This window comes from Engystomops pustulosus, chromosome 2, assembly GCF_040894005.1.
Source record: "Engystomops pustulosus chromosome 2, aEngPut4.maternal, whole genome shotgun sequence".
Taxonomy (NCBI): Eukaryota; Metazoa; Chordata; class Amphibia; order Anura; family Leptodactylidae; genus Engystomops; species Engystomops pustulosus.
Window position 1 is genome coordinate 94,466,279 of NC_092412.1, and position 23,093 is coordinate 94,489,371.

Consider the following 23,093-nt stretch of genomic DNA (forward strand, 5'->3'; position numbering starts at 1 on the left):
GATCTCCCTAAGGTCTACAAAAATCCTAGTAATTCCCCCATGACGTCCGATCATATCCGGCATCAATTCCCTTACTTTCAATCTATCACATTACGTTGATATTTTCCTGCAGAAATATGTACGTAAGCTTGAGTCCTTTATCCTAGACACCGCATACCTAATTAGGAAAATACTTCCAATCACCTGATCAGCAGAATATCTCTTCACCACTGTGAATATCGTCCTTATATACAAACATTGCACATAACGGCGCTGAAGCCGTTTACAAGTATCTCGAGAGAGAGATCCCAGTGTGTCACCCGTTCAACAGGGATTTATTATTAAATCCATCATGTTTATCCTACAACACAATTATTTTTCATTCTTGGACCATCTATACTTACAGTACAAAGCCCCACTATGGGGAGCAAATTCGCCCCGAGTTTTGCTAACCTGTTTGTTGGTTCTTTCGAAGAGATGATCATCTAACATCATCCATTATTTTCCAATTGTGTAGTGTACAAACATATCATCGACAACATTTTTATGATTTGGAAAGGGTGCATTGATAGTGCCAAATCTTTTACTAAAGTTATCAATGACAACACAAGGGGCTTGCACTTTATCAATAATATTGCATACAATAATGCAGAGTTCCTTTACATCACCATCTTCAACACCGCAGAGAATAGGAAAAAAGTAGACTTTAAAAACTATTCTAAGAAATAGCTGATGAATATACCGTTCTTCTAATATAAGCGCATCAGGCAAAACTGCACATTAGACAATGACTACAAAGAACAAAGCAGCATCCTAGCTTAAAGGTTAAAATCCAAGGGTTACCCATAAACTCTGGTCTCTGCCACCTGTCAGAGAGCAGGGGCCTTAAGCCAGCAAGATGCATAGGCTGACACTTTGCCTTTAAGATGATGTCACAGATGCCATCTTAAAGGCACTGCCTTCAGGCTTCTCTGGGGTCCCGATCGGACCCCAGAGATGCCATAGCAGCGATCGGTGCCCCTGAAAACGGCGCGGGGGGGGGGCGATCGTGGGGTAAAGACCCGCGGAAGGCATGTTAAATGCCGCGGTTTCGGCATTTAATGGGTTAAACACCCGCGATTGGAGCCCACTCCGACCGCGGGTGTTAGCCGGGGATGTCAGCGGTAGATTACCACTGACATCCCAGGACCTCCGATGCCGGTTCGGCTCCTGTGCAGAGCTGAAGCAGCATCACCTCTGCGCAGTAGCTGTACTGTGCTGAGCGCTATTTGCGGGACTCAGCGCAGTACAGCTACGGCGCAGAGCGCTAAGGGGTTAATAAACATCGGAAAAACATTGACCATGTTTTTTTTACTCCATACTGTCTTTAGATATGCAGCTATGTTCCAAAATAAAGAATACAATGAATTTATGTTAACTCCTATAGAGCATATTAAAGCCAGCACACCACATAGATTCAAAACATTAAAACAAAAAAAAATGTTCTAGATTTTTAAACTACAGACTCTTATTCCAATTGGCCTAACAACCCTACAACCGGCCTCTCCATCATCATCATCATTAATATAGCTTGGTGGCGCAAGCGCACTCGCATTGGCCCTTTGGACCGAGTCTGCGCACACACACGGGCATCAGTTCGCTCCCGAACCTCTACTCACGTGCGCTAAAATGATCTTTATGCCGCATGCACGGCGTGCTGAGCAACATATCGCGGCACACCGCGCATACATCACCCCTATCCCGGACACGTCCATCCCAGGATATGTGAGTTTATACTATGTAAATATGTTAATATATGAATTATTTTAGTGCTGATTGGTTCTACTTAATGAAGGATGCAATTAGGCAAATGCATTTGTACTGAGGATGCAATTAGGCCAACTATGCAGCGGTGTATGTCATGCGACCAGTATCTTAAATGTCTGTGTAGCAATCACCCTGTTAGTCCTACCTTTGAGAAAGGGTCGTCCTACCTGAAACGCGTTAGAGGATTGTAAACTAAATATGTCTATCAGTTTGCTGCTCTATGTTTTTTTAAACTTTTTTATACATGTTTGTGTCAGTAAATTTTATTGGAGTGGAGCCAGTGTATACTGTCTTTGATACTCCTAACCGGTGGACAGCGCCCATAAGGTTTAGCCTGCCTGTCTTTCTGTGATATATATTTCCGGCTAAAGGAGCTGCGGACTGTGCCCGGATTTGGATCTACCCAGAAACTTCCACATTTTCCTCCCCGTTGGGGCTGTTCTTTACATTTTTATTTTCCTGCAGTTATTACCCAAGGAACCGCCCTCTGTTTTGTTTTTTTGTTTCTTTTCTTGCAATCTAACATGATGGAGGACATTTGTCATGCGCTGGCGCTTGTGCGTATGATTGCCCTGCTGCTGCATAGTAGCAGCGGGATACATCAAGAGACAGGGCCCTACCTGGCGTAGAAATAAGCGCAGCCAGCAACTTAAAAGTCGCCAGTGGCAGCGAGTGCACCGACCGCGCTTGTCAACTTCTGGCCTGCTGTGCCCTTTGCTTTGCCAGCCGCACCCCCCCCACACCCCTTCTCGCTCCACTGGCGTGAAGGTGGCAGAGAGAACTAAATAGTCGCAAGCGCTAGCAGGGTCAGCCCCACGCCGGCGATCTCCCGGCTGGCCACACCCTCCGCTTGGCTGGCCGCGCCCTCCGCTCGGCAGGCCGCACCCTCCGCTTGGCCGGCCGCGCCCCCCGCTTGGCCGGCCGTGCCCCCTCACGCCCCTTCACGCGCCCACTGGCGTGAAAGTGGTGGAGAGGGCTAGCAATAGGCTAGCATTTGCGTTATTTCAGGGCCTCTGAATTGACGCAGAGGTCCTGATAAATTTGCCCCTATGTCCCTATCCTTGGCCCTATAATCTGAGTAGCTGCACTATACAGTATATGTAAATGCTATAGGATCAATGCGTAATGTAGAGAATTAGAACCTTATATCCACAGGTCTAACTGAGTGCATCACACAAGTGATTTTAATACACTGGGAGAAAACAATGAAAGTTCCCATTCAATGTCAATTAAAACTGTGAGGAATTGACACACAAACACTGCATAAGTTTTCACTGTATAATGAAAGAGCTATATTTGCTCCAAACCATCAAACTGATAATGTATAGTTTTTTGTAGAGATGTTTGGAAAACAATTTTTTTTTTGTAATTCTAATGCTAATTCCTCCATACCTGGTACATCTGTAATACCCTGTTTACCTGTAACGATGTCTTGTAGCTGTCATTATTGCGCAAATCTTGTTGTTATAGCACAAATAAAATAATAGCGGTGGTACCTAAAGAGTTCTAGCCTAAAATATTGTTTAATTGAACCAAGACTTGGACCCCTGTTCTCTGGATTGCTGGGGTTCCTTTTTTCCTTATCAATGGGGGTCCCAGCTGTCAGACCCCTACATGCTACTCCGTTATACTGTGGATAGGGAATAATTGGCAATTTTGGCGCAACCCTTTTAAAACTGTTTCATAGCTACATTCTTCTCAAGGTTTCTCATGATTTCTATACATTATTATGCTGTTCTAAGACGGCACACTAATACTGAACCAAAGAAAAGCTAACATAGTTAATTTGCTTTTCGAATTCCCATTATGGATGGTATTAATCCTATTGCTATTAACAAGAAAAATCAGAAATATAAAAACTCAATATCCAGGGATAAATCTTTTATATTTTTTTATCTGGTTGCACTTTAACCAGATAGAATAACAATGTTCTTAAGACCTAATGTAAAATCACTCACATGGGTAAAACAGAGCATAAACTATAAAGTCACTATCCCATGTAATAATAAATAATACAAGTAATAATAAAACTATACAGTTGTAAAATGGGGGCAGAATGTACAGTGCTCACATTCATACATCATTATTGATCTCATATGGTACATCCTTCTACCTCTCATAGGTACATCTGGTACATTTTGATTTTTTAATACTTTTTTTAAATAACTTAGAACATCATAATGTATAGGAATTGGTATATAAATAAAAATTTTTAAAGGTTTTGTACTTATGAGACCCCTGCAAATTTCCCTTATAACTTGCCCTAATAGTAATAAGTATACATCACAAACTTGCACATACATGCTCACTTCAAGCATATTTTTTTTGAAAAGCAGCCCTGTCAGTTTTCTGCATAAGTATATATTACAAACATGCTCATGGGCTGAGCCCTCTCCATAGCCGGTAGGTCTTTGCTGCAAGCATTTACCAGTAACACAGACGCCACCATGACGTCATCAGGGAGCGGCGATCGGTTGCCATTTCAGCATCCGGTCTTCCGAAGACCTGAGGCTTCCGGTCTTCCAAAGACCTACGGCTATCTCGTTTTAAGCCACTCATTACAATGTGTGATTTGCACATTGTAATGGATGAGGAGGAAATTCCCCATATACGACCATACTGTTGTATGGCAGTATGTGGTAGGATCGATCAGAAAACCTAGGGTTAAAGTACCCTGGGGGTCTGAAAAATAGTAAAATAAAAAAAATTATAATAATAATTCAAATCACCCCTTTCCCTAGAAGTCATATAAATATAAATAAACAGTAAAAATCATAAACACATTAGATATCATTGTATCCGAAAATGCCCGATCTATCAAAATATAATAACAGTTTTTCACTGTGTTTAACCCCGAAACGGAAAATAGCGCCCAAAGTTGAAAATGGCACTTTTTTCCACTTTGAAATACCTGGCCCTTCCTCTGCCTGCCATTAAAAACGCAATGGGAAAAAACAGCCTCTTCCTCTCACTGCCATAAAAGATGCAATGGGTATCCAAATGCAATTTTGGCCCATTTGTTACTAAACAGGGCAATTGCCCTGCAAAAAAAGGGTTGGGTAAAGTACTTAAAATAATAATGTATAAAATTAAAAAATGTATGAAATTATTATTGTATGTGTTTTGGAGGTAGATATGGCAGTGTAAGTGGAAGTGGTGTAGTTTGAGGTCGCCAACAATTTAACCACTCACTCAGGCACTTGCACAACCAAGTCTTGTGAAGTCCATGCATGGTTCATCTTAACAAATTTAAGAATGTCTTCATTGGCAGTGTATCGGATCCTCTTGTCAGTGAATAAACCCCTGGTAGTTATAAACACACATTTCAATAGAACAATTGCCTCAGGGCAGGCCAGCAAATTTTAGGAATAGAGGGCAAGCTCTGACCATGTGTTCAGTTTACCACACCAGAAATCAAAAGGGCAGGACACCAATCACCTATCATGATATAGTCATCCACCATGTGAGTCACAGGTAACTTACAGTCTACATCCTGGTAGTACAGGTCCTATCCAATGGTGGCATGCGCATGGCAGTCCACTGGGGAGCAGGAGTCAGGACGGCCCAAAGCTGTTGACGCCGTGGGGGCATACAGAGGGACACGTGTGTGCCCACAATATGAGACAGGGATCGCAGGAGCACCCGTGACAGCAAGTCATGTGTGGATTTGCCTAATACCTCTTGCTCCTCTGCTTCCTTCTGTGTCACCATTACATCCTCTGGTCATGGCCTGAAGTGTTTTTTCTAGCAGGCAAAGGATGGGGATGGTAGCACTGCGGATGTCATCATCGGCACTGATCATATTGGTAGTGTATTGGAAGCACTGCAGCACAAGCCATATGTCCTTTATTGAGGTCCACTCATCGGTGGTGAAGTGCTGTTGGTCAGCACTTTGACTCACCCAGGCATTCTGCAGCTGGAACTCAACAATTGCCTGCTGCTTCTCACACACTATTTCCATTAGATATAAAGTGGGATTCCACCTGGCTGGCACATCACATATTAGGCGGTAGAAAGCCCAATGTTTCTCTTCATTGCAGATAGGCAAGTAGCATACTTTATGAAGTTAAACACATGTGCAAGGCATGGTATGTGCATCATCGTGACTTGGGATGTTCCCAAGCCAGTGGTATGGGAAAAGGCTTTTTTGAATTAGTTTATGTTTTTGTAAACCGTTTTGATTTTTCTAAAAAAAAGTTTACGTTTTTCCAAAAATGTTGTGCTTTTTATTTTTTCAAAAAGTTAGTTTATCCAGGAAATTATTGAAGGGGTTGGGAGTGAATTTTTCCCTACTTTGGTTGGTGTGTGGTCTTTTGCCCAAACAGATGAGTTTCAGCAGAGCCTGCTGCGGTTCCCCATGATTTTGTTGAAACTGGTGGTGCCAGTTGATACTCATTGGATAAAGAGTCAGGAGGAGAGGAAGCGGAGTAGGAGGAGACAAACAGAGTCAAGTAATGAAGCCCTGCAATTGTCTGTATTGGAAGGATATACACCACAACAATCCTGCCTCAGGCACAGCTGCCACCATATAAACCCAATGGGCAGTTAACAAGATGTATTGTCCCTGCCCATACTTTCTTGTCCACATATCATTGATGTGCAACTAATGGCATTGCACAATGCACAAAGGTATAGATGGTGTCTGGGAATGAGGCATTGTGGGAGAACCACCATTATGACATTTTTAAAACTGTCCAAAATGGTAGCTTAATCAAAGGCCAAGAATTTTGCAACTGTCAGGGCATGCGTCAAGTCCACGAGGAAGTGGTAAATATGCACCAAACGTCAGTGAAAGAACAATAGAAGCTGAACTAGTCCCTCCAGCAGAAGTACAAGTCTTGACTGAGAGATAAGTGACATCTCCAGTGCTGCAGTCTACACCACGCCATTTGTACAGAAGACCCTGCGAAAGTTGACTCCGGAAGAAGACATTGAGGTTTATTTGGGTACCTTTGAAAGGATTGCTGAGAGAGGGAGTCTCCCCAGGACCAGTGTGCGTTACCATGGTCTGGGACATGTTGCTGCAAATTGTCCAGATATAACCGAACCCATGGACTGTGATTCGGGTAGGCATAGGTCTTATATTGAAAGGACTTTATATGCTGACCAATGAGATGTTGTGAGTGATCTTCAAATGTGCCCAGTCAAGATAAGAGGCTGACCTGTAATGGCCCTAGTGACTTTGGTGCATGCCTGCCAGGTCGAACCCGACCTAGTTCAGACCCGCTGGATGGGGGTGGTGTTTATACATGGTGATACAAAAGACTATCCCACAGCCTTGGTCAAACTGGAGACTCCATGTGGATCAGTAAGGCACGACGTGGATGTGGTGAAAGACTTGATGCACCAAGTCATACTGGGGCATGATTTTCCTCTGTTTTCGAATCTGTAGGAAAATAAGCAAGCTGTAGTGTGTAAGTCAAATCAAAATTTCAAAAAAATCTGTACAAGCTTGCAAACAGTGACCGAAGCACCAAGGAAAATGGAGAACTTTCCTTTATAGGTCCTGGCTGGAGACTCAGAGGAAACTTCGCCTGAGATAGAGTTCTCTTCCCTGGTACAAAACAGTTAAGGGATCCCAACCTAGCACATGCCTGGAAGAATGTTAAGTTGATAAATGGTGTTCCCCAAGAACCAGGTAGAAAGTTGGTGTATTCACATTTTATTGTAAATGATGCCTTGCTGTATAGAGTAAAGAAATCTGACTCAGTTCATTGAGCAACTTGTGGTACCACAATCCCATGTACGCTTGGTGTTGGATCTGGGCCATTCACATTAGGGGCAGAAAAGACCAGGGAACATATAGAGTGGAGATTCTTTTGGCCCAATATTTATAAAGTCATAGACGACTTCTGCCAGTCTTACCTGGAATGTCAAATAAACACCCCTAGACCTAATCCGCTAATCCTGTTACCCATAATGAAAGTACCCTTAGAGCGCATGGCTATGGATTTGGCTAGACCAAATCTTCTAGGGGTCACCAGCATATTTTGGTCTAGACTATACCACACATTATCTCAGAAACACCTCTTCAAATGTAAGTTTAGGAGCTGTCCTTTATCAGATATAATGGAGAAGAACATTCTGTTGTTTATCTGAGTAAGAAACTGTCCTCTGTAGAAAAGAATTATGCCATCATTGAGAAGGATGTTCTTAAGTGGGCCATTGAGTCCCTAAGATCTTATTTACTAGGGAGACAGTTCAGGCTGATGACTGATCATTCTCCATTAAAATGAATGGCCCAGAATAAAGAAAAGAATGCCAGGGTAACAAGTTTTATGTGGAACAACACCCATGGTCTAAACAAGGCAATGTCGCAGCATTGTCACATGTCCATTCCATAAGGGAACAAAGTGCTCCTCCCTACAGGTCTGAGCAGAGGGGAAGGTTATGTAGGACAGATGGGAAGTAAATAGATGGGGTGTATGTTCGTTTCAGGTTACTTTCTTACCTGTGGTAAAGGGTTATTGCACTGACCAGAGACTGCACAGCCATAATTATCAAGTGCAGCTGAGAGGAGGGTTTTTAACCCAGACCTGCATTGTAGGCTGGAGTACTGTGTGAGAGACATTGCTCTGGAAGGCTAGCCAGCCATGTGTCACTAGCCATTGTAAATACAACGCTTCTCTAGAGAGGGAATTGATGCTGTACATTGCTTTATTGCATTATTTTGGTTGCCAATAAAAAGTCAGAAGGAAGCTGCATTTCCATTGTCAAGCCTGTGTCTGTGGACTATTCTATGTTAAGAGCTGACCCTGCTACAACACACATCGGGAGTGCCCCAGGGGGATCCCTTATCTATATTGTGGAACATGTTATGAAGCACTGTTTAATCCATCATCCATAAATGGAAGGCATATGGAAACAAAGTGTAGCCTTTAAAGACATTGCCATGAACCTAAACTACCTAAAGTAGCTTAGACAAGCAAGCAGTAAGTATAGAATCAATAACTAGGACCAATATCACTAGAGAAGGTACATAGATCCCTGTTTTGAGTAAAGCCAACACTGCACATAGCCCTGTACACATACAATGAGTAAAGCACGGTGGTGGCAGCATCATGCTATGGGTATGTTTTATTTCAGCAGGGACTGGGAAGTTGGTCAGAGTTGATGAAAGATGGAGTGTTTTATTCTGGCTAATCCTGGTGAAAAATCTTTCAGGCGCTGGGGTCTAAGAATACAACAACCCTAAACATATAGCTAAAGCTACAATGGAATGGTTTAATTAAAAGCATATTCATATTCATCAAAGTGGCCCAGTGATAATTCAGGCATAAATCCCATCGGGAATCTGTGGTTTTAAAATTGTTATTCCAAAACATTCTCCAACCATATACACACTACACTTTTAGTTTTTTTAACTTGCAAAAATTAGCAAAAGCAAGTATAATTTTCTCAATACTTGAAAGATTGTGGGGAAATTGTCTTCTTTCCCTGGTCAGACCACACAAGGAATATTGTGTACAGTTTTGGGCACCAGTGTATAAAAAGGATATAGTAGAGCTGGAACGGGTGCAGAGGAGAGCAACCAGGATTATTAGGGGAATGGGGGGGATTACAATACAATGACAGATTACAAAATTTGGGATTATTCAGTTTAGAAAAAAAAGACGACTGAGGGGAGACCTCATTACAATGTACAAATACCTGAACGGACAATACAAGGATCTCTCCAAAGATCTTTTTATACCTAGGCCTGTGACCAGGACAAGGGGGCATCCTCTACGCCTAGAGGAGAGGCGATTTTACCATCAACATAGACAAAGGTTCTTTACTGGAAGAGCAGTGAGACTGTGGAACTCTCTGCCGCAGGAGGTTGTTATGGCGGACTCTATGTACATGTTCAAGAGAGGCCTGGATACCTTTCTGGAGAGAAAAAATATCACGGGTTATGGGGATAAAACCTTTATTTAATTCTTAAAGGTTGGACTTGATGGACTTGCGTCTTTTTCCAGCCTTATATACTATGATACTATGATACTTCTGGCCTACAAGCCATTAAAGACTACGATTCCTGGCGCTTGGCTAGCACATTTTGTGCTATTTACGCTATTTTTTGTTTGTATGCTTTGCACAGAGCATATAATCAAAAAGACAATGGGATACAAGTAATTATATGAAGGTAAAATAAATTTTATACAATTGTTGTTTCATTTCTCTGGTGTCTCATTCTGAGCGACAATTCAGGCTCAATATATCTAAGAAGTAATAGAAAGGGAATATAGAAAATGTATGACTTGAGCAAGACAAATTCCTTCCAATCACAATAGCATGGGCAACATTGTATTATTTCATAGAAAGTGAGTCACTGGAAGGCATTAATGACTTCATCAAGGTCATATTTTCTTGCCTGGGCCTTATCTACGTAAATTCCTGCTACTGATCCTATTATTTCTTGTCTCCAAGGTGTAATGTATGAGCTCAATGAACACTGTTTATTAAATTGGACCACAGGCTCAGAAATCTTTAGTATATTAAAGGAAAGACCACTACCACATATCTATAGATCTTTTATCTTTCACAGCTAATGCTTTATGTATTCTGAATTCTTATAAGGAAAATATCAAACTGTAGCAATTGATATATTCCTGTATTATTGATATGGAGCTAGGATTAAGTTGAATCCCCTTAGAATTGTTGTTTTTCTACCTTTGAAGCTGTAAATTGATAACCAAACAGTATAATATATACCGTATATAGCCGAGTATAAGTTGAGGCTCCTAATTTTACCACAAAAAACTGGGAAGACCTATTGACACGAGTATAGGGCTAGGGTGGGAAATGCATGGGTCACAGCCTCCCCCAGTATGTAGCTATTCAGCCCCCTGTATATAGCCAGCCAGCCTGTCCCCAGTATATATCCAGCAAGCCCCTGCCCCAGTTTATAGCCAGCAAGCCCCTTCCCCTCTGCACCCAGCCCCAATATATTGCCAGACAACCACATTATGTAGTCAGCCAGCCCCAGTATAAAGCCAGCCAACCACCGTATATAGCCAGCCAGTCCACTGTATATAGCCAACAGCCCCCTGCCCCAGTATATAGCCTGCCAGCCTGACCCCAGTATGTAGCTTGCCAGTCTTTCCCCAGTATATAGCCTGCCAGCCTGTCTCCAGTAAATAGCCTTCCAGACCCTTGTATATAACCTGCCAGCCCCCTGCTCCAGTATATAGCCCAACAAGCCTTGCTCCAGTATATAGCCAGCTAGCCCTCCCCCAGTATATACCCAGTCCCCTGCCCCAGTATATAGCCAGACTTCCCCAGTATATAGCCAGCCCCCTGCCCCAGTATATAGTCCAGCAATGTCGCACAGGTTCTGACGTCAGCTGCTGCCATCATAATTTTTGTGTCAGCAGCCGGGCGTAACAAGAGGACCTGCAGGAGGCGTCAGAAAGGTGAGTATTGACTTTTTTTTACACGAGTATAAGCCGAGTTTGAGTTTGTCAGCACATTTTTTGTACTGCAAAACTCGGCTTATACTTGAATATTTACTTGTCTAATTTTCTGATTCAAGGAATTACCCATTTTGCGGTGTAACGGTGGGTATTATTTGCTGGCTGATTGAGTGATGAGCATGAGGAAGGAACCACTTGTTGTTGATATACAAGGTTCTGATATATACTTGCATTTACTCTTCCATGTAGTTGTATAAGAGGTCCAACTCCTGCTGCAAAATACATTCCCCAAACCATGACACTTCCTCTACCACATTTCCCTGACTTATTTACACACTTTGGGTTCAGTATTTCCCCTTCAATGTTTCACAAAAGATCCAAATATATTAAACTTGCTTTCATGACTAAAATTAACTGTGGACCACCTCTTATCTGTCCATACCACATGCTCCTCATCAAAGGTGAGCCTAGAATTTTGATTCTTCCTGCTAATGAGAGGTTTGGTCAATGAAAAGTGAGTGGGATTTCACTCCAAATGCTTTTAAACTTTGAAACAATCTATGATAAAACAGTTCCTTACCGTTTTCAGTGCTGAATTAGCGAGCAATTTCAGCTGCAGTGTTGAAACAATTTTTCATGGAGAATCTCCACATTATTCTGTCCTCTCTTGGATTTGATTTTCGAAGGTTACCAGCCTTCTATGGGGACTTGAATAAGTTTGTGAAGTTGTAAAGATGCAATATTCTAGAAATCACAGACTTGGAACAACCAACTTATCTTGCTCTTGGCAGATAGTGTCACCACATTGCCCTTTATCTGGACAACCTACTGCCAGATGGTTTCAGTCACTTTGGACAGTTTACCATTTTTGCAAAGTCAGTGCAAAGTAGAAAGTTAGTCTGCCAGTTAAATAGGGTTTGTCCGATAATTAACCTCTTAACGCTCAGCGTCCGATATATCGGACGCTGAGCGCAGTGACTTAGCGCTCAGCGTCCGATATATCGGACGCTGAGCTGATGCCGGTTCAGCTCAAGATCTGAGCCGAACCGGCATCGGGAAACACGGGGTGCCGGCTGTGACTGATAGCCGGCACCCCAGTGTAACACCCGCGATCGGAGTTGTCTCCGATCGCGGGTGCTTAACCCGTTAAATGCCGCGGTCAGCGCGACCGCGGCATCTAACATGTATCTGGGGGATCTTTCCCCCACGATCGGCCCCCCCGAACCGTTTTCGGGGTGCGCCGATCGTTGCTATAGTAACTCTGGGGTCCGATATGGACCCCAGAGTTACCTGCAAGAATTGCCAGTAAGATGGCGTCTGTGACGTCATCTTACTGGCACAGTGCCAGCCTATGCAAGTGCATAGGCTGACACTGATAATACTCTGCAATACATGAGTATTGCAGAATATTATCATGAAGAAGCAATCAGATGATTGCTTCTTCATGTCCCATGGTATAAAAGTGAAAAAGTAAAAAAAAAAGTTATTCAATAAAAAAATAAAGTCATAAATCACTAAAAATGCCCCAAACCCCCAAAACATATAAAGAGACATATAACTCAAAAAAAGTCTAAATCATAACACAAACCCCACATATATAGTATCACCGCGTCCGTAACAACCCGTAGAATAAAAGTAAATCATTATTGAACCCGCACGATAAACGCCGTTAAAAAAAACTGTTATAAACCCTCCAAAAATTATGATTTTTACCTTTTCAATCCCACAAAAAATGCTATAAAATGTGATCAAAAAACCATATGTACTGCGACATGATACTGGTGCAATGTACAACATGTCCCGCAAAAAACAAGCCATCAACCAGCTCCGTAGCCAAAAAAGTAACAAAGTTATGCCACTTGGAAGACGGCAATACATAAATGATAGATTTTTCCCCACATTAGGGTTTTGTTTGACAAATTTAGTAAAACGTAAGAAAATATATTCATGTTTGGTATCCCCGTAATCGTATCGACCCATAGAATAAAGATAACAGGATTATTAGTCTATACGGTGAACACCAAAAAAAAAAGAAGTAAAAAATCCAGTACAGAATTGATGCTTTTCTACTCCTGTCCTCAAAAAACGTTCCTAAATTTTCAACAATAGGTGATACAAACCCCAAAATGGTAACATTGGAAAAAGCATCTCATCCCGCAAAAAAGATGGCATCACATGGCCCCAATAACGAAAAAGCGAAAATTTTATAGCCTTCAAAAGGGGCCAATGAGGAAACTAAAATCCTGGCAGCTGCAGCGCCCTCCTTCCCTTCTGCACCTCGCTGTGCCCCCATAACACAAGTCACAGCCACATGTGGGGGGTCTTTGTACTCAGGAGAAATTGCAGAACAAATTGTATGGTGGGTTTTCTCTTTTTATCTTTTGGAAATGTGTAAATTTTAGGGCTAAATGAACGTATAAGGGAACAATATGACCATTCTAAATTTCACCTCCATTTTGATTCAATTACTATGAAGATCTCAAGGGGTTAACAATCTTCGTAAAAGCTGTTTCTGATAGCTTGAGGGGTGCAGATTTGAAAATGGGTTGGTTATATAGGGGGTTTTGATGCTAAATATGTAAAATTTCATTCCAAACTGTATTTATCCCCAAAATAGTCAATTCTGAAAATCTGGAAAAGCGATATTCTATTTGTAAGCCGCGTGACATCAAAATAAATTATCCAGACATTTCAGAAATTATGAAAATGTAAAGCAGACAAATGGGAAATGTTATTCAGCAACTTATTTAGGTGGTAAATCGATCTGCCTGAAAACGCAATGATTTTGAATTTCGAAAATGGCAAATTTTTCCAAAAATTTATCATATTTTCTTTTTTTTTGTAAATAAATGCAAAACTTATCTGCCAAAATTTACCAGTAAAATGAAGTAAAACATGTGGGGAAAAAACAATCTCAGAATCGCTTTGATAAGTAACAGTGTTCAAAAGTTATAACCGTATAAAGAGACGCAAGTCAGAATCCAAAAAATCGGGCTGAGCCTTAAGCTACAAAATGGCTGCGTCCTTAAGGGGTTAAGGAAAAAAAGCACCAACAACAACATGCAGCACCAACAACATCTTGCAGGTATCTGAAAGTGCTCTCTAATTTTGATCAGTGTTCTTTTTCGATTATATAATTTACATTTTTATTCTGTGCTTTAGACCAAATCTAGTGTTCTCTAATTTACAGATATCATAGCCCACATACTTAAGTAAACCTTATCATTCTGTTCTCCAGGACACTCTAAATTTATAAGGTGGTTAAAGAACTGTAGTTATTTAACTCAAACACTGTTCTTGCTATATTATCAGTGTTATACATTAAAATATAACTACTCCAATTACTCCAATGTATATATGCATACTCATTTCTCTTCAATTTGCTGAATAATTGGGTTAATAAAATATTTGAATAATCAGTTATTCCTATTAACTAATGGACTTCCATTGTTCCAAATCCATTGATTTTGTGGACATAAAAACTATTGTTAACGTCTATTGTGTACAGTCACATTGTTAATATTTGATATCATATTTTATATCTGTGACCACTAATGTTGAGTGGACCTTAACTGCAAAGTTGGAAATTGCACCAAATAAATTGATGTCAGTGGCATTTAAGTGGCTGTTGCGTGCTCCCCTAACGGGTGCTTCTGGTTGGGGTCCTGGTCTGGGTATGAAACCCAGACCCGAACAGGGTTTGTAAATTTGGGTTTAACCGAACCAGAATTCTGACCTGTCCACTTGTCACTAGTGCCCACCTCAAGATTGTGTGGGATGTGTTACTAGTGTCATATTTCTGTACATAATTTGTTGAAATGTAATATCTTGAATCCTATCTTCTTATGATTATCAAAAACATGTTCATAAATACCTTGGAATACCTTGTATTACAATTCTATTATTATTCACTTTACATTTAGCTTTAGACATGAAACAGAAAGCCATAATTCTACCCTGTCATTTATACATCGTTATATATAGCATAAATCATAGAAATAGATCAGAACAAGGCATTAAATTTTCATGTGTGACAGGTATTGCAAATAACTGTCAAATGATATTTGATGGGGTCAGATCAGCTTGAGACATCAATGTTTCCATATTGTTGTTGTTGAAAAAAACTACAACTATTTCATTTCTCACTGAATAATAAAGAATCAAACTTGATATAGTTCTTATGGTTATGAATAGATAAAATGATTGTTAAGAAATAGGCTACTCTGTCCAGTTCATGGGTAGCTTAAAGTTTCTAAAATTAGTTGCAGATATATTTGCTGGAGACTCCATTAGGATACACAATTGTTCATTATTTGAACAACCTTACGATGGAATCCTGGTATTAAAAAAATTACATGGAAACATTGAAAAGCAAAAATGTAACAATGTTTTTACCATCTACTACAGCTTAGAATGTGAGACTACCATCATTTTATAGACAAACGTCTATCTAATAAGTGTATTATTATTATCATTTATAATATCTGACTTACAGCTACTTAACATATGATTTGTAATGCAGATTCTTGACATGTGTCTTCATTATTACTGTTTTGCTCATAAAAATGTAAATTTTAACTTTAATTATTTTGGTAGTATTTGTTAAATCCGCCTTTGACTTTAAAATTTAAATAATTTAAATACATTTTCAGAATCCATATGTGCTCTTAAACAGACTCCAGCATATCTCTGTACATAAATAAGAGTTTTGAGTTGAGACCTGCAGACTGGGGGGAAGCAATTAGCAACTTGCTTGAAAACTGTGTTATACTCTTCATATCCATATCACTTGAATGTACGGAGTAGCTAATCTGGTAGTATACTCACATATACATCTCAGCACTGAGACCTTCATTAATAATAATTATAATCTTTATTTATGAAGTGCCATCATATTCTGATATCGTTTTAAAAATCAATTGATCCTGGTCAAATATCCAACACCTTTTGCTGTAAAACAACCACACACCATCAGTTTTCCTTCACCTAAATTGACAGTTCCTTCAATTTCTTGATCTGAAAGCTTCCTTGATTCTGTCAGCTCCATTTACATATATCAAAACCAGCCTATTGGCTTTCGTCTCAATGCTCTAAATCACATGCTCCAATTCTCTTCTGTCCACTATTCATACAATTTTGCAAAATAGAGCCAATACTTCTACATATTTTTTGGGTCACCATTCCAGACTTGTGTAATGCATTTTGCACAGTGCTTGCATGAACCTCTGCCTTGTGTTAGACCTTGTGATGAGCTGAATCGTTGACTTGGAAGTCCACCTCTGAGCTTTGTATTGGAAGGACAATCTTCATTTCATATTATCTATCTAATGGCACTCACATGGTGCAGTTTGTCTCTCTTTCTGGGCCAAGAGACCATTATCGATGAGAAGGATGATGCAGTTTTACTTTTCTTGTAAAGTGAAACAAGTGAAACTGCATGGCTTGTTCATGGCTGACCTTTCATTTGGAAATCAGACTAATAATACAATGAGAGCAATTTGTAATTTGTAGTATACAATGTGATAACAGGTTGCAATTTTTAATATACCAGAAAAGCAACATTGTTCCACTAGCAGGAACAAAACAATTCAGTTACATTCCAAGAATCTGCAGAAGTAGTTAAATCTATACATAAAATAGCCAAGATGTTTTCCTATAAAATGATGGTAGTCTTATGTTCAAAGATATGGTGGTGGGTGAGACATGGATGTGAAATTCAAACATCTAAAACATTGTTATCCCTTTCCTCATGAGTGAAATAATTAATAGGTCAGTTACTTCCTGGTCCTTTCTTTGGTCTGTAAGTTTCTGGTTCGGCTTCCTCTCAAATGTTCTTGAATAACACAATTTATTAAGACTGGTGTTTTAAACCTTATGGACGTGTGACATATGGCTGAGGGTGTATAAAGAGGACTCATGAGCTGAGCCCTCGCCATACAAGGTGGGTGTTTGCTTCATATTGCAGCAAATACCCACCAGTAACAGCCATGGTCAGTATTGGCAAAGCTGCCGGAGACATTTAACTCTTGCTGGTGTATAGGCGCTGCCATCTTGGATTTAATCACAGTCCCCTGTGAAGTCATTGGGGATGGCATTCGGTTACCATGGCAGCCTCGGGTCATACAAACACTCGAGGCTGTCTGATTTTAACTCGTCCATTACAATGTTTGATTTGCACATTGTAATAGATGATGTGTAAATCCCCATATACAACCACACTGTAGTATGGCAGTATATGGTAGGAGCAATGACATAATCTAGGGTTAAAGTACCCTAGTGGGTTTGAAAAATAGTAAAAAAAAAAAAAAGGAAAAAAGAAAATAAAAATCACCCCCCCCCCTTTCTCTAGAACTGATATAATTATAAATAAATAGCAAAAATTATCAACATGTCCCAAAATGTTCAGATTTATCAAAATATAATATTGATTTTTTTTCCCCGGGGTTTAACCAAGTAACGGATAATAGCGCCCAAAGTAAAAAATGACACTTTTTTGCCATTTTGAAATATGAAATAGTTGTTGGTGCCAAAAGATGGCAAAATGAAGATTTTTTTTGTGCTACAGGAGGTTTTCATTTTTAAATTTTTAAATTTTTGTATAAAAACATTATAAAACCTATATAAATTTGGTATCCCCATGGGCGTGGGAATAAATTATAATAAAGTAGACATGTCATTTGTGGTGCATAGTGTAAGCTATAAAATCAAAGCCCACAAGAAAACATTGCAAATGCATTTTTTTTACCAATTTCACTGCATTTTGAATTTTTCCCACTTCCCAGAACATGGCATGGAACATTAAATGCAGTCACAATGAAGTGCAATTTTTTTACACAGAAAACAAGCCCTCACAGAGCTCTCTAGATGGAAAAAATACTAAGTTTTTTGAACGTGGGGAGGGAAAAATTAAAACGCAAAAACATAAAAAGGTTTTGTCGTTAAGTGGTTAAAAGCTGGTCTCGCTGGTGGTCTGGCGCCCCTTATCTACTAAGAGGCACTGGCTTGTTCATAGTTCTGGGTGCAATCTGACCTTGTGGAAATTTCAGCTATGGTCTCCGTGGGTTTTTTGTTCACTGCCCACTGTCTGCCAAAACATGCCCAATGCAGAGCGGAAACTCTCCATAACTGGGCAGTATGATGAGATTTCCCTGCCTTCTCTTCCAGAAAACTGACGACATAAGACATAATAAGTCTTCTCCAGTATTTCATATTTTTATAAATATAGTTGATAAAATGATACTCATTCCTTTACTGTTTTCATCATTATCCTTTTTTGACATCACATCATAAGCTCAGTATTGTGATTTTCTTATTTTTAGCTATCCTCACCTCACAATTGGAATTTTGGATATGTTTGGCTTTGAGGATTTTCAGAGAAATTCATATGAACAGGTAGGCTTGCTTTGATGTTCTTGCATGGGAGTATGTGTTAGTAAATAATGAAACCCTTTTTCTGGTTTATAATGGCCATGTTATCCTTTCACATAAATTGTATAGGTTGATGTGGTAACATGGTATGAATTTTTAGTAAAGTGTCTTAATAAATTGTCAATGTGATCTATTTCAGGACTAAGTTTAAGCTTTTAGTTTTATGTCAAAAGGAGAATTGCCTACAATTATGTGTCATCAGTGAAGTCATATCATTGTCACACTGGATGCATTAAAAAGTCATCCATATTCAAAAGGGTGTTTTCAGGCTTTACCAAACGTCCAAGTTCACCATGATTTACTCACCTTCCAAATCCCTGTCAGCCAGTCTCATCGTGGCCCGCTCAACATTCCAGCATTGACATCTCGTCTTGACAGGTTACCATGGCAACAATTGGGACAACCCATCATTGCTGCAGTCTTTTAAGAAAAAAAAAGACCAGTGGGGGATGTGTAATGCAATTTAATTGTTAATTTTGGAACCCCCATTTATAATGTATCTCCAGCTAAATGATAGATATATAAGATATAAAGATATAGCAGAGGGTGAAATCTTTGGTAAAAAGTGGATTTGACAGTCCTCAAGGATTTCTGTACTATGTTTACATATCCACATAAAAAAATAAGATTTCTTTAGATAGCTTCAGTATATTCCACAGCACAATGGCAGTATGGGCTGTGGTTACAAGAGCAAATATTCTATATGCTATAAATTGACAGTTTGTAGTGTGGAATACACAACAAAATGTAAAGATCTAAAATTGGATCACAATTCCAAAGAATATATGTTGCACTATCATAAAGTCACATGAGAGAACCTTTGATTTCTTTTGCCACTATAGTAAATATTTCTGCGAGTTTAATGACCGCTTTCTATTATTTTACCCAGAATATTTTATGTCAATTCTGTTTGAAGTTCAGTCCTACTCAGTGATTTCATTAATTCCAGCAGAAGTGACATGCTCAGCCTGAGGACAGATGATAGCTCCAATTTCCTGCAGTCAGAAAGGGCAGAGCCCTGCAGAGAATATACATGGATGCTGTTTTGTTTGATAAGGTTTAATGTTTATGAAAGTTCATAGTAAAACATTTCTTATTTATATGTAGGCCATTATTGTTCACTTTAGCTTTTTTCAGTCTGCTTTTTGAGCCTTTTGTATTATGATGGCTTTTATCCTCATTTAACAATCCAGTATAATAGGGGAAGGCTGGAAATGTTTAAGGCTCAGTAAAATACAATGATTTTTATTTCCAGTCTCCTTTCACAATGTAAGATAATTTATTGTGGAAACATATAACAATGATGCATTTCATTATTTTTTTGCTTTTGATATTTACTTGAAATTTTACTTGCATTTATAGCTATGCATTAATCTGACCAACGAGAAAATCCACCAGTATATCAATGAAGTGCTATTTCTACAAGAACAAACTGAATGTGAACAAGAGGGAGTTTCCATGGAAACCATGTATTGTCCTGGAAACCATACAACAGTGTTGGATTTTTTTTTCCAGGTATTGCACAGTTTTGTAAAATTCTGAACCCAATGTTATATACAATTGCACTACGTACAGATTTTATGCTTTTCCAACGACTGTAAAATGAAATACCTTCTATATGAAAAAATAGAAGATTTCACACTGAAATGTTAGGATATAATAATCGACACTTTCTGGAGAATTTTTTTCCTGCCTCAAGGAAGAAAGGTGTATATGTGGTTGTAATTCTTTTCTAGTGCTTTAATATGGTTTAGATACATTTAAAGAATTTGAGCAAGCTGAGATCAGAAAAGTGATTTTGTTGATTTTCTTTGGGGGCCTCTCAATAAACCCCACCATTGCTTGGGAATCACTGAGCTGTTTACTTAATATTTAGCTTTCCTTTTATAGACAAAAATAGCAAGCCCAACATGCTATTTTTGGATGAAAAACGATGGGGCAGATTTACTTATCCGGTACTTTCGCAATCCCGCAGTGCGTTGTCTGACAAGGATTCGGGTCCGACGCGATTCACTAAGATCGTGCGTCCGAGTTCCTGCATGTGTCGCTTTTGCGCTGAGGTCTGTCAGAGTTCACCTGCTTCTTCCTGGTGCATGTGAGTTCTTGATTTTGCGACACATTTCCTTTTTTAAATTTTGCGGTTTGTCCGAATCTGTCGGGATGTCCAACGGCCACGCCCCCCGATTTCTGTCGCATGCAAGCGATCGCGTGCACCAAAATCCCGTGGCAATTCAGGGGAAAAGAGAAATATTCGGGAAACCCGATGAAAGTGCGGCGTTCGGACCCTTAGTTACTGAGCCCCATTGTATAGAGTTTGTGAAGTGCAAACATTGACAGCATATTTTTAGGATATGCCATTCTATGTCTAGTAGATTCAAGTCCATCCGATGTAACCACCTGCTAACTGCTAGATGTGGTGGCAATTGGGAAGCAGCCTAGAACTTCACATCTCAGTTACTTCTGTAAGTTTGCAAGACTAGATACATTAGTTAGAACATATTTTAAAGCAGTTCATTTAAAAGTATTGTAATGTACAAAATGGAACAAACAAATAAATGTATAGAAAATATAGTAACTCAGGTTCCAAAAAAACTGGACAAGGAACACAGTTCCTACTATTTGCTTAGACACAGAGCCCCTCATAATGTTCTGGCCTATGCTAAACATGTCCCTTTTCTTTTATCACAGATCAGACATCATTATTATCTGGGTCATTTTACAGTAGAAACTATACTCTACACTTTTTGCAAGAATCAAGTCATATATAGCCACATTACCAGCCCTACTGAATGCTTGCTGCTATTCCTCCAATGTAACCTGACCATACAGAAACAAAATGATAGATGAAGTCTGAAGTGGGTTTTAGATGAACTGAAAGGATTCTCTAGCGAAATGTACTTATGATAGAAAAGACAATAATGAGCAGGGTTATGCTACTGAACGAAGGGGTAAGAATAGCAGTAAGAACCATTGATATCATTGTTGGTTCAACAACACTTTTAAACTGTAAAAAGTCTCTTCAGTTCTACTCTCTTTGATAGTCTATGAAAGCATTTCACCGATGAAACAGACACAACAAACTATTCATTACTGTAATTCTCACTATGTAGAAAGTAATGTATAACAAAATACACATTGCTTTAGAGGAGTTGTTGAATTGTTAAAATATTTTTATAAGGTTTGTAGAGTATTAAAAAAAGATTAAAAAAAAAACCTGATACTCGCTTTGTTCATTATCCACTTCTACAATAATTATGGATTGCTTCTGGTCTTTGCGTAATGAGCTCTTCCCACATACAGGAAATGACCACTGAACCAATCACAAAATTGCTAGGCATTTTAAAGGGTTTAAGTAGATGACTCATAAGCAAGACTGATATACATACACTGGGGGGCATTTTGGCATTTTTTTGTCGGATGTTTTATTTTGTTTTAATTTTTCTCGTTGCTCAGTTTGGGTGCAGCTATTAAATTCTGACACTTTTCCTGCACATCCAGTTTCCCAACACCTTTTTTGGCAATTTTTTTGGTACAAATTTAGACCAACAAAAAGCAAGTCTAGATTGTGGTTTCCCATTTCTGACACTCATTTGTTCTTGTATTTTGGTGCGACAAATAGATTAGGCCGTGTTCCCCAATATAATATACAGTATAACAGTCCAAATCACTGCTAAAATAAAACAACTAGCACCAAAAATAATAAATGCCCCCCCCCCCCCCTTGTATCTTAATTGATTCTAATTCATTCTCAGTGAAACTCAATGTTAGCCCAGTTTGGTCACAAAATCTCATTCTGTGTGTAAGCGAAATTTATTGGGCTGTAGCAGTGCAGCTGAATTAAATCAACATGTTTGGGTTTGGGATGTTAAATCCAGTAAATTCTTTGTCAAACCAAATTGAGTAACACCCTGGGGGGGATCTACTAATTCTGGTGCAAGGACGACTGTCGGCATCAGAGATCAGTCTCCGGAAAGCACAGCCCGATGTATTAAAGTGGCGCACGGCTGTTAGTGATTACTGGGTAAACTATTTAGTTGTGCGCCAGAAAAATGCCGACAGTAATGAAGTGTGTGCCCAAATGTAACATGCACTGCGCCTTCATTTTGCTCTCTGACCAATTTTTTCTTGGTCTGTTGTGCGCCAAAAATTGCACCTTAAAATGCCGACAAAATACACATAAATGTGGAGGATAATGTGGAAACGTTAGGCCACACCCACTTGCGCCAAAAAAAGATGGAGGAGTCGGGATAGTCGGAAACATCTGTTCTTTCTGGTGCAAACTCATTATAAATAATCCGCAACAGTTCTCCGCCAGAAAGACATTAAATTCCCGGCTTTTTTTTGGCACAGATGCGATAATACATGAGCCCCCTGTGTCAGTTCTGAATTCAGAAGATTTTTATGTATCATAGCTTTATATAGTTTAGTCATATACATGTACACATGAAGAGATTCCACGAGGGGAAGGTCTCGTATCTTTTGGCG

General features: G+C 39.5%; 1 protein-coding gene across 2 annotated transcripts in view; it reads left to right on the top strand.

Annotated features, from left to right (window-relative positions):
- MYO16 (myosin XVI) overlaps window positions 1-23,093 on the top strand; it is a 272,125-nt gene that overhangs the window by 187,039 nt on the left and 61,993 nt on the right. For both annotated transcript variants that reach the window (XM_072135556.1, XM_072135555.1), the window contains exons 21-22: window positions 18,500-18,572; window positions 19,971-20,123. In XM_072135556.1, the coding sequence (XP_071991657.1) occupies window positions 18,500-18,572; window positions 19,971-20,123 (226 nt within the window). The remainder of the gene's footprint in view (window positions 1-18,499; window positions 18,573-19,970; window positions 20,124-23,093) is intronic.